This window comes from Aulonocara stuartgranti (assembly GCF_965226115.1).
Source record: "Aulonocara stuartgranti genome assembly, chromosome: 7".
NCBI lineage: Eukaryota > Metazoa > Chordata > Actinopteri > Cichliformes > Cichlidae > Aulonocara > Aulonocara stuartgranti.
The window spans coordinates 15,280,811-15,293,921 of record NC_138945.1 but is presented as its reverse complement, the minus strand read 5'-3'; the positions used below and the strand labels follow the sequence as shown (position 1 = coordinate 15,293,921).

Genomic DNA, 13,111 nt, shown 5'->3' with positions numbered 1-13,111 from the left:
AGTCTGTTTAGGATTAATATGTTCACATGGAAGTGTGACTGTCCCTCTCTATTGAACTTGCAAAGCCAAACCGTTATCACAACATTTCTTCAGAAAACCCTTTAAAGCAAGTCTTTCTGTTGCAGATGAGATGGAAGCCCCAGTGCTTAACTGTAATTCAACAAGATAAAAATAAGCTGAAGAGAATTCGGATGAGAGTTTCTCTTTTTCGAAATCATTTCTCTTTTATTAAGTTAACAGCAGTTTTCAGCTTGAAACAGCAGTGCTTAGTGGCATCAGACAACCACTCCACACAGAGTGATCTCTACTGACGTGCAAATCCCCCTCCAGCGAGTCATAGTTGCTGTGTCTTTTACAGCTACTTGGTGTCCACTAGGCCTCACCTCTGTTAATTGTAGTCAATGAGCTCTCCTCTGTGTTTGCGCTGTCGGTGCCTTTTGGAGCATTGCGATCGGATTATCTAATGTAATGGGCTGCAGTGTTATAAGGACTTTCCAGTAGATTGTGCTTTAGTTCTGGTGTGTGAAAAGCTAGCATTTGATTAGCCTGTTGCTTCTCACTAACAAGGCGAGTCTCAGTGTTCCACCCATAGCACTTTATCTAGAATATCTATCCCTAAAAAATGGCAAGGCTGATTATCAAAATGCTAACTGAAGATTCAAAATGCTCTTTTTTCTATACTTTCTATTAAAGATGCACTTTAAAAAATCAACACAGGCTGAAACCACCACGCTTTATTACATACTGCATGTCCTTTTTTCAGCATAATACATCAATTATCAACATCAGAATATATATGGCTCTGATTTCAAGGTACATAAATCGCTCAACAAAATACCCTGTCTGGACAAACAAACGATAGAAAGTGCACAAAAAAAGTTGGTTCAAGTCAACTGCATCACAAGACAGAACGGCTGTTGTGTGTTTTTTGAAAAGGAAAACCAACTTAATTAAAGCTTACATTCAGAAACCTCATCTGAGGACATTTTAAATGGGACAGTATTAATCAGCTCCTCTGGTGCTTACAGAAGTAATGACGCCTCATATTAAAATCTCACACACGCATCTTCATAGAAAAATTAAATAGAAACATATTTGGCACCATATTTTAGCATAGAACATAAAATTCAACTTGCAGTACAACAGTGTTCATACATGGAGGTAATATTTGAGTTTGGCACATTACGAGAACACTTTAAAAAGTCCATGTAATCCTATTTTATTACATGCTCAGCCTTCACTGAAAGGTTTCTAAGATAAGAGTATAAACTCACTGTATGGAACAAGAATTCCTCAGCAATAAAATGATCTTTCTAAAAGCCCACAGAGCCAGTAATCCTCACAGATAGCTACTGACTTGTGATTTTCATGTTACTGATAAAATAGCATATGATTTATGACAAGGAAAGCACCATATTTCCTCGGAGAATTGGGTTGCGGTTCTTCGGCGCCAGAATGGGTAATGAAAACAAATGAGTCGAGCGTGACCTCTGTATAGCCTAACAGACATGATCATATATTGCACTCTAGAAAGAATCACAAGTCACAAAGGGGTTGTCCTGGCCTGTTCAAACCATCAAACAAAAAGTTGGTATATAGATATAGAATTAATAAGGTATTCAGTAATACTATGTTTATTATAACCTCTTGTGTATATTAACATTGATATATAGATTATTTCAACATTATGATATGAAAGATACATATTTATACATTGCTATGAATATAGGCAGCTGCTTCTGTTGAACGGAAGCGGCGCCAGATATAACATAATAACTATTCTACGTATTTTCATCCAAACAAATACAAATAAATGCATTCACACGTGGCCCACGAGGAAAGCCGCTGTGAAACTCCATAGTGAGTATGAATCGAAGCCTCCCATGCACAGAGAGGTTTCAATACAGGTCGAGACTGGTTTCCAAACAGGCCAGCGTGAACCTTAAAACCTCAGGATGCGTGCCGAAAAAGTGCATCCCAGTTTAACCAGAGTTTTTGTTCGATGTGTGGTGCTGTGGGGAAAATGGGTGAAAGAGCACGAAAAGGGAAAACGAAAAATTCGGGGGCTGCGCTGAACATCAATCTGCAACAATACAACAATACAATCTCTTGTCTCCATCCTCTCTACCTCCACACACATAGCTCATTTATATTTGCAGCGATATATATATATATATATATATATATATATATATATATATATATATATATATATATATATATATATATATATATATATATATATATATATACACACATATATATATTTTCACATGAGTATTCTATCATATAGCAGCAGAAACACATACGCACTGTATACTGTAAGGACAGAAAACAAGGAACATACTATTCCTTCATTTCGTGGAATCTGCGTTGACCTCAGTCTGTGGTGGGGCACGGTACTATGTGTTGAGATGTGAGCTAGTGAGCATATCCTTGGGAAAAACTCCAGCGATGTATGTTTGTCAGAGACAAAACCACATGTAAGTTTTACACCTCAGGCTTGACTGGCAAGCTGCCCTGACTCCTTGGTAACTCCACTGTATCTTCCACAGATGTACCAAACCACCAATCAGAACCACGACCCCCTTATTAGGAACAAATACGCAACACTGACTTTACATGTAAATAGCCTGGCTTCATAGACATGCAGGCAATGTCCACCATCACAGATGGATAAATCACTAACAAGTTTAATATCAAATGATGAAACTTTGTGAAGCTCAGTTGAAGAAAAAACCAAAACAACCCCCCCCTCCCAAAAAAAGAGCATTTTTATACTTTATACTTAAAACTCCAGCAGCATGCATTTTGTTTAAAAGAAATGAAGAACTAAAAAGAAATGCCTGTAATCTTATTCATAACATAACTCCACGTTTGTCTATGCAAATTTACTCCACACTGGAACTGAGACGCTCACAATATCCACAATCTTTAAGAGGAAGCAAAATCTGCATCAAGCCACGCTCTAACTCTATTATAATTCTACCGCCAGCTTCACCAGAGTGATCACATAAAACACATCTACAGCCCTGCTCTAACACACTCTGCATGTTCTGCAACATCCCCCAGCCTTCGAAAGCAGGGGACGAAAAACAAAGATGCAGTTCTACCTTTTCACTCCCCTCTGCTTCTGCTCAACACCACTCTGACTACATCGCACTGCTGCCTGCTTCCTCTAACTGAAAACTCGCCTGCAGAACTGAAACGGCACTTTATCACCGTGGATGGTGATGCTGTGATGTCAAGAAAGTAAGTTTTGCACCCAAATGTACAGCAATGACGGAGGTGAGGGTTCTCACACAGAGACCACCAAGGTATAAGAATGCCTGCATCGTCTGGTCTGAGCAGCTACATGCAGCAGACTGTCGCAAGCATGTCTGTCTCCCCAAAGCTGCGGGGGACAGCAAGGTGCCCAAATGGCGCCCTGAAAGGGACCGCGACTGAGCCAAAATGAAGCCTTTAATGGTCAAAGAGCTGCCTGGTTGCCAAACTGTAACACCCAATGGAGGTCGTCTAGAGGCCGGTGAGGTCCACAATCGCCTTGATGAAGATGGTGTCGTCACGAATGTAAGTGTTCTTGCCATCGAGCTTAGAGAGCGGGCAGAAGAGTGGACAGCCGCTGGCGATGTTCATCTCGCTCACGGGTCTCTGGAAGGAGGAGGAAGTGACATCAGGTCGAAAGGCATCGATGATGTGCTCTCTGTTGCTCTGGTCCAGCAGCATCAGCGTAACCTGGAAGTCAAATAAGTAAGAGATTACTGTTGGGATAAAATAGGCAAGTTTCAGCAGAACAAACCTCATTGTGGTCCTTAAAGAAATAAGAACAACAAAAACAGTAGACTGGTCAACAACCAGAAGGGGATACTTGAATGCCTGCTTGTTTCTTAATCTTTTACCTTCTGGTTGAAGGGCCATTTAAGCAGGGCATCACTCAGCCCCCTCATCACCACAAAGAACAAGGACAAGTGGCTGCCACGCCCTGTCCCATCTCCATTAAGATAGATCCGTAGGCACATCTTATAGCCGTACTTGCTGGTATAGAAGGCTGGAAGAGAACAAGAAAGAGAACTAATTATTCGCACAAGACAACAACAGTTTCAACAATTTAGTAATAACTTTTTCAACGATTTTAATTTTGCAGGCATCTATTGCTGCTCTTCTCAAACCAGTTCACTGATCATGCTCCTGGTATTCTAGGCTGATGATTTTGGATCAACACCGTGATAATGCGCAGTGTTACCGGGCGAGAACATGGCAGGGGCTCGGCCTGCGATGGCATCTTGTCTCTTTTTGGCAAAATCTGAAATCCTCCAGATAAAGACGCCGTCAAAGGTGGTGGCGGACATTTCTCTCAGCCGTCCCTCCATCTCTGCGACCGTCAGGTCCTTCAGCCCCACAGTCCGCTCTAGCTGTCGCACCTGGAAAACAAACACATATTCATTAAATTGGATATTTTCCAGCAGTGACTGAACAGCAGCTGAGAGAATAACCAACTAAAAGTGCAGTAGTTTTGGTTGGTTTCACAAACATGCTCAGACATTACAAATGACTAATTCATATTAGCATCAATTCAAGGTGATCAACATCACTCTGCCTTTAAGGAAGAAACTACAAATATTTTGAAAAGACTGAGTTTGTTCAAAGTATCACTTTGAAGCATCTCCAAGCCTTTTCCTGTGTTTTCTAGGATTTTATAAATTGGCAGGCAACAAGTTTTCTCAAAGTAGCAGCCTTTACACACCGGAAGTGTAAAATCTGTGCAGGTATTTTGTGTGTGCTAAAAGTATTTTTTAGACTCGCCTATCCTTAAATCAGCCATTCACACCTTTTTTTGTATGCAAATAAACAGATTCAACCACAACCTAAGATCTCTCCAGGATTCTGGATTACATCGATACGGAAGAAAAAGTAATGGTGAATCTAAAAATGAACGGTCCATTGTTGTGTGTTCAGATTTGACTGAGTTAAAACTCAGAGAACAAGGAATGCTGCAGTCATGGCTCGAGCTTACCTTGTTGCTCAGAGCCTCGATCTTATCCTGGTCCAGTTTATGCTGACGGTTGCTGGCTTCCATGGTGGTGGCGAACCTCTCCACCTCTCTGTTCAGGACGCACACCACATTTTCAAACGTGCCAGCTTTGACTTCCAGTTCCGTGCACCTGCGCCCGAGCTCGGCCACCTTGGTTTTCTCACTGTGAAGCTGGAGCTCCAGCGCTGCGCCCACGGAGCTGGGCAGAGGCGTGAAGGATGTGGACACAGAGAGAGTGGGAGGCAGAGTGGGAGGTGGAGGTAGAGGAACTGAAGCAGGTGGACCAGGAGGTCCAGAGCTGGAAGATGATGAGGATGCGGCGGCGGCGGCTCCCTGCACGGGAGGCCCAGAGGAGGTGGTGCTGAGCTGGGAGACTCTGGCCTCGAGTTCCTTGAGGGATTGTTGGAGTTCCACCAGTTTGTGTCCGGCTACTTCCAGTCCCTGGGGCTGTAGGCCCTCCATGCTAACTTTCATGCCCATAATGTAATGCAGCAGAAGATTGAGGTGCTCATAGGCATATGCGCGCTCATGGTCATGAATCTTTTCCTTCTCCACCTGCAAAAGTGCAACAGAAACCAGAAACAATATATGAATGCACAGAGTAATTACTGAAGTAAAGGAGAACGGTAAATCTAACATAGTCTTAACTCATTTGATTCATTCATTCACATGATTCATTTCCACCAATGTATTGTAAACTCCTGTTTTTATTTTTTTAATTCAAAACATCTCTGACTAAGAATATATAATAGTCTACTGTCTACTATTAGCCGTTTGCTAGCTTGTCCCGTTGAGTATTAGCAGCATTTTTTTAAACTTCCACTGTGTTTTGTGTGTTTTTGTGGCGGTTTTCTATTTGCTGGTGTTTTCCTAAGTTGCAGTGACCTCTCAAGGCCACGATAGTTTTTCCAATAACAATTTCAATCCCAAACATTACAATGAATAACACTGCTAACCAAACTGGCTAACTAGCACTTGTGTTTTTAAAGAACTAAGCAGGATGGTCATCCTTAATGCTCAAACTTTCAAAACAATAGTCCACAAACCAAATTGTGACATCACAGTGGCTCTGTTCATCTTTTATATACAGTCACTGGAAAAAAGATACCTCCTCACTCCTCCTCATCTTGGTTCAGATGATGTTTTCTCTCCTATAGTCTCGAATCTGACTGTGTGCTCAAATACTGAATTTGTTATTGAGAAAACAATCGGGCTACTTACAGACATATCGCATCCCACCACATGAAATCGACATGGAGTTCTGAATTTGCTGCAGAATTTGATATGGTCCACATACTGGGAAACAAAAGAAATAAAATAGTCAATTTCTCACAATCGATATAAATGATTTTCCATCTGCTGTGTATTAACAGCGAGTGATGAATCAGTTGTGTCTTTTTCTTCTTATATTTGTTACTTTGTATCTTGTGACATTTTACATATTGCATCTTCAAATTTGTTTGATTAGTCTGAATATCTTCAGTTTCTTTTTTATTAAACATAAGTAAACATGACAAAGTACATTCATTATTTTCAGAAGCTCAGTTGCATACTCCCTGCCATCACATTTGATTAGTGAAAAAGAGAATGTACAGCAGCTACATGGCCTATGGTCAGTTTTACACCATAAAAGTTTTACAACCTTTTCTGCACGTTGGTCTCAGATTTACCTTTTCTCTGGGTATTTTCTTCTTGGCACAGCCTTCACAGATCATCGGGTACTTGGGGCAGATCTCATCATGAGCCTGAAAAAAACGAAAAGGCAGCAGCGTTTCTTTTAATGCCACACAAATAGCTGCTCTGATCTGCCGCACAGGCCCCGACGAGCATCTTTGGTCTAAATAAATCATTTCCAACCTTGATATTCTTAAAGTGGAACGGCTCCTTGCAGTACTTGCAGTTGAGCGTCCTCTCAGGGCACTCTCGCTCATTATGGCGCTCCTGTTCATTGAAGCGGATTCGTTCTTTGCAGGAGGGGCAGGGGATGATCATGAACTCGCACTTCCCCTCGTGGTTCATCTGTGGAAAGTGGGAGCTTATGCTGAGGTGCTGTGGCAGAATGGTAACCTCTGTTACCTGGGAGGCTTATTTGTCTACGTACAGAACAGCGCTGTAGCTTTAACAATGTTAGATGTTTAGAGTCTTATCCTTCACGCAACACTAGCATTCTGTAACAGGACAATGAGTCCAAAGGTAAAAACCACAGCTATAAAGAACCATCTTCAGCCACAAGAAGGAGAACAACAGCTGCAGATGTTACGGCCCCCAGAGACCAAAGAAAAACATGCAAACACAATTTCCCACAAAGAAACTGGTAGATATAAAGACAGGAAATGTGGCAGCAATATGTTTACATAATGTATGCATTTGTCTAAAGGCAGCTGCTGGACATGTGATACGGAGGAGACTAGATTTAAGTTGTTTAACTTGATTGTGCTTTTTCAAATCTAAACAACAAGCTGTACAAGTTTTATTTGCACCGTGGCCATTATTCCCATTGAACTTCATCCACAGCTGCGAGGTAGTCTACTGGAACCTGCCTGCAACACCCAAACAAACCAGAAATTTGGTGTCCCTGTATTGATGCAATGTCACAATTTGTGATACTATGCTTTATCGATTTTTCCTCCCACTTCTTGAAAGCAGTAGAAATATCTGCTCTGTTTGCACATTCCCACGTTATCCAAATGCCTCCTTTACACCGTTTCATAAATGCACCAGCCTCATTTCCACCTCCCACAGGCTGCTGTAGAAACTCTGTTAAACATCTGTTTGCAATCCAGATTATGGTTGCTCAAGAAGAGCGCCAAGGCTGCTTTGTCTCATGCACACAGTACTCTCCATGCAAGGCGGGGCTAGCGAGCGTTTCAAAGTGACAAAGACAAAACATTAGGCTACCTGGTTACTGAAAAACAAGTGAAGGAAAAAAAGCCGCCTCACCTCGTACTCCTTTATACTTCCTTTCCAAGTGCAGCTTTCATTGATACAAACAGCTGGCAGATTTTCAACTTCCCTTCGAACCGCATTGTCTGGAAAAGCCTGAAAAAAAACGAGAGAAAATAAAAAGGGATCTGCTGTTGAGCTGCATCTGTGAAACGCACGTCCAGCTGCTGTGTTCATCAGTGTCAGAAAAGCTGCACATTCAACACATGCACGCAGTTACTTTACTGTAAGTTTACATATGATTTAATTTGGTGACGATTATATTATCTAAGCATTAGCTGAAACTCATAATCACCAGCATCATCACGCTGCTGTTACTACTGCACAGACTGCACATGATGTAAACGGGGCAACACGCAGAGCTCACGTCAGACATATTTTAACTTCAGAAGCTTGTTTTCTGCTCTTTTTCTTTTAATCTTTCACCAATTCAAATCAAGGTGATTCGTTTCATTTTTTAAAAAGTAATCGAAAAAAGAGTACTCACACATCCTTGTTTTAAAATCGAGGTAGGGTCCTCAAAAATATCCTCTTTGATGCAAGCATTGCATTTCTGAGGTCCATTACTGCAATTAAACAACAACATAGCCAATAATTTATGCTACTGACATATGCTATGACAACTTAAATTATGAGTTAAAGATTTAGCTGCTGATTTATATGCACTTTAAAGATATTAATAATATTAGCAGCTCCCGATCATGTTTGTGCTTTTGGTGCATTTTTTAATGTACTTTATCAGAACAGTAATAGAGTCAGTTCATGGTTATTTATGCTAACATTCTGTCCACTGGGCTCATGAGTAAAAATCTAGCATTTTATGCCATGTTAGGCAGGATTCTGTCCTACAGCCGACCCATCCAGTCTATGGAAGAACACTGCAAATCGAGCTCGTTAGCTTCAGCTGATTACTTTCAGCTCCACGCCCTCATCCAAATATGATCAAGTCTCTGTCATCGAAGATATTTTACAGAGATGCATCAATGGTGTCAAAGCAAAGAGATCCACTCAAAAAATACTGAACCGCTGACAATGTGGTTTTACAGCTTTTGACAAAGAATAAGCAACACACAAAGAATCAGTGACACATCAGTCTCCCACTTCAGTGGGACACTAATAACACTAATCCAGTGTAAGCACTAATTTATTACCAGTTGAGCGCTAATTACTGCTGGAATTAAATAGTGCTGGATTAGAATCATTTAAGTAGTAATTAACTTTTTCATTTCTCTTAGCCCGATAGAAGCTCTAAAAGCAGCTCCCTGAAACTGAACAAAGGAGAATGAGCAACATTACTATATATTAAATGATTAAAGTTTTTTTTTTTTTTAATCTAAATATTTACAATCACTTCCAAAGCACTTATTTTAGCCTTTGGCCATTCCACTCCTCACCTCACAGTCCTGTTAAAGCAGTAGGAACAGAAGCGATGTCCACACTGGGCTTGGAAAGGCCGTCTGAGGATATTGTGGCAGCAGTTGCACAGGTGTTTGTCCTCCAGCTTGTTGCCCAGGATCTTCTTGGGGAAGCCGGGCTTATTGCTCTCCATGGATGAAGGAGGGGACGGTTCCTGTGTGGCCATGGTGTCTGTTCACACGTCACACCTAGGAAACAAGCGAAATGTCAAGCCTGGGAGGTGCAACAGTTTCACTTTCAGAGTCCATTTGGATTGTCATTGTTTTTTTTATCACACCCAAAAGGGAACCAATACTCTACATCTTTAAAACCAAGTTTCAATATTCATATGGCCATTAAAAGTCCAGGATTGCATTTTCTGGTTGGTATTTAACCCATGCCTTCATATTCACATTCATTATCCTTTTGATTAGCCACAAATTTAAAACCACCTGACAGGCCAAGTGACTAATAGAAGTTTTCTCATTGGAATACAATGGCATTTACATGGATGTTACTTTGTTACCTTTATACTGTGGGTGCTGTTGTTACTTTTAAGTAATAAAAGTGTCTTTCAGGGCAGCACAGTGGTTAGCACCATCACCTCATAAGGTCCTCTCTCTGTGTGGGTTCAGTGTGTTCAGTCAGTGGTGTACTGCCAAAGTCCAAATACAGGGTTAACCGGTGATCCTAAATCAGCAGTAAATGTAAGTGATTGTCTGCGTTCCCCCTGTGACAGACGGGCAACCTGTCCAGGGTGTATCCTACTTCTTGCTATATGATGGCTGAGGTAGACTTAAGCCCAACCAATCCAGCGGATGGATAAATAGGGGAATGAACAGGTGGACGGATGGAAACATTGTTTTATTTTTATTCCAAGCACAATAAGATATATATAAAATCTTAGGATTTTAACTCATTGACCTAAACGTTTGGTGGACGCATGGACTAGAATTACTGTAACCAAAAAATCTGAAGAGTTTTATGATGTGAGTGTATTTCAGTGGCTTTGCTATTAAACAATACAAATATAACTTTAATGCTGTACTTTTGAATTCAGATAAACTAATTAATACAGTGTTAACTATGGCTTACTGATGTTTGCACGGCTATTAAAGCTATTTAAAATGAAGGAAGCATTGCTGTTTGATCTATAAAATGTCAAAAATAGTGAAAATCGTTTTAGACTGTCCTGAAGTCCAAGGCAATGAAATTTAAAATAGCTTGCTCAACAATAGAAAAGCAATCCAGCACGGCAAATAAAAGCTGGCAGCTTGAAAACTATTGCAGAGACCCAGTATAATGTTTGGGACCCCTGGGTTTCTGGGGCTCTGGAGCAGCTGTGATCCAGAGCTGGCTGGCCTTCTTCTTGACATGACTACATGATGCTCATGTGTGTGGCAGAGCATCACAGGCCAGCTGGAAGGCCCACACCCTTTGTTTACATTTCCACTCCGCATCCACGGCTCCTTGCTGCTCACTTGGAACAAAGTGGCGAGGATCGTGTCTCTCTCTCTAGTCCAGCAAACACGCGCTCAGCTCAGCCTGCCCAGTAACGATGCTGACAAATGGCACATCCATTGTCTCTGCTCTCCTTCCCCGTCGCTGTTGCTAAGCTATCAGCATCCGTTAGTCAGAAGTAGTACCCAGCATACCGCCACGCCCCTTTGAAATCTCAGGCTTGCTGCCTGCAAGAGACCATTTACTGGAAAAGCCTTTTTCCCCCTTTGGCGAATGCTGTTGCAATCAGCAGAGTTTGGACTCACCAGCGATTTATTCTAAGCTGTCATCGCGTGCAGAGGCTGGGAGATCACCTTTCCTGGTCGCAGGTTGACGCTCGCGCTCTGTGCCGATATTATATGTGGTTTTGCAGCCGGCTGGAGGTGTTTTCTTGAACCTTAGCCACATAATATAGATGTGGACCCCAAGCGCGATGGCTGTTATTGTCCAATATCGCCATTGCACTTTCAGATTGGGCGTTACGTCATGCGAGGGGCTGAACGCGGGTTGAGAGGCAGACGAGATGTAGAGGCGTCCGAGTCATTGGTCCACAATCCAGAGGAGGCGGGCTGCTCTGCTGCCGGAGACTGTAATGTAATGGGCCCGTTTACACTGGCCGCAAACAGTGACGTCGGTACCATTTATTCCAGAGCTGAGGGCGCGAGTACTCCCTGCAGTATTCTCCTGAACGGCAGGTGTCGCTGTTTAGACACACCCGCCACAACAGCGCTGGTGTGCGTGTTTGCTCATATGACTGTTGTGTTTTTTCTCTTTATGTATTATTGTAGTCTACCTTATCATATAAAGCGCGTTGAGGCGCCTGTTGTCGTGATTTGACGCTGTATAAATAAAATTCAATTGAAATAGGAGGTGAAATCCGCAGTGGCGTGTCTAGAAAATTTTTGTTGGGGGGGCCAGGTAGGGGCACAGATTTGGAGAAGGGTGGCAGATGTAATTGGCAGATAATGTTAAAAACAATTCTACCAACCGTTCACCATAATTCAATAACCCTGTAAACCTAATAACCGTAACCTTATTAGAATGAGATTTTAACCACTACGGTGCAAAGTGTTTAGATACTGTGTTGATTAAGTACAAGAGATACAATCAGTCAGTGTTTATTCAGCATTCAAGGACATCAATATTTGCATAGTATTTTTACTGACATGTAGTGCACATGTGTTTTGGGCAAAAACATTTTTGAATATTAAAATACGAACATTTTTAACATACAATTGGCAAATTAGCCAATTCCAATGCAAAACCAATGCCTCTTAAAAAAAAAAAAGAAGATAATCTTCTCACAAACTGGTGTTTGATTTTGAAACAGGAAAAAAGTGGAGAAACAACTGAAAAGACTAACATTTGAATAAAACCTGAAAGCAAGTAAATACTTTATATGCTGCCTTACTTTGGTAATATTGAGAACAACACTGGCTGATGATGAAATGCAGTCAGCTGGCATGGTGACACTGCCAGTATTAACCTGCAGGGCTGGACTGGGACAAAAAATTGGGCATTTTCACTACAGATTGGCCCACCAGGTATTAAAGCCATAAAGCCTTTGAATGAAAACAAATGCTGTTGTGACAGTGATGTACAGTCTTTTTGGTATATGTATGATTTCTATACATTTTACGTCAGATAAAAACTTTCTTCGCAAGATTCAGATAATTATTTAATAAAAGCTAGATATTTTAAATGAGAATAAAAAAGAAAAGTATTTCTTTATGCCCTCCTCTCCCTGTTAATGCCCTACCTGGCCCCCTGGCAACACTTTGCTAGACCCGCCCCTGCACAGTTACCAGCTGTCAGCTACATAAAAAAGGATCCTGGTGTTATTTATCTCTCAGAAACAGTTCATAACTTCAACTCATTCCTGTCACCTAAAAGGTAAACCTGTTTCTCCATCACCTGTTCAGCTCTGATGATTCAGTAAGGACATCTCCTGGTTTCATCTTCATGTTTCCCTCTCACCACATATCCAAACCGACATCATGACCAGCAGCTTTACAGCTTTACAGCTGTGGCTCCAGCAAACATTCTAACTAAATAAATTCTAACAACAGCTGATCAAGCTTAAACGTGCTGCTGCTGTTTAGCGCGACATCTGCTGGTTTCCTCTTTCTGGCGCAAAGTGGGTGATAAACAAACAAGAGAGACGATCAGCTGATCATTGATCAGTTTCATGATTGAAGTAGCAACAGGAGAGAGAGGAGAGATAATGAGAGGAGAAGAGGC

The 13,111-nt window shown here is 41.5% G+C and overlaps 1 protein-coding gene across 1 annotated transcript; it reads right to left on the bottom strand.

Annotated features, from left to right (window-relative positions):
• Positions 1-719: 719 nt before the first annotated feature.
• LOC309711295 (TNF receptor-associated factor 2-like) lies at positions 720-11,559 on the bottom strand. The gene is made up of 11 exons (XM_082541523.1): positions 11,137-11,559; positions 9,370-9,579; positions 8,463-8,541; positions 7,973-8,071; positions 6,890-7,051; positions 6,703-6,777; positions 6,254-6,328; positions 5,015-5,587; positions 4,244-4,421; positions 3,900-4,048; positions 720-3,735 (listed from the first exon to the last, which is right to left on the bottom strand). The coding sequence occupies exons 2-11, from the start codon at positions 9,555-9,557 to the stop codon at positions 3,517-3,519; spliced, it is 1,797 nt and encodes a 598-aa protein (XP_082397649.1). The 5' UTR covers positions 9,558-9,579; positions 11,137-11,559; the 3' UTR covers positions 720-3,516.
• Positions 11,560-13,111: the final 1,552 nt, after the last annotated feature.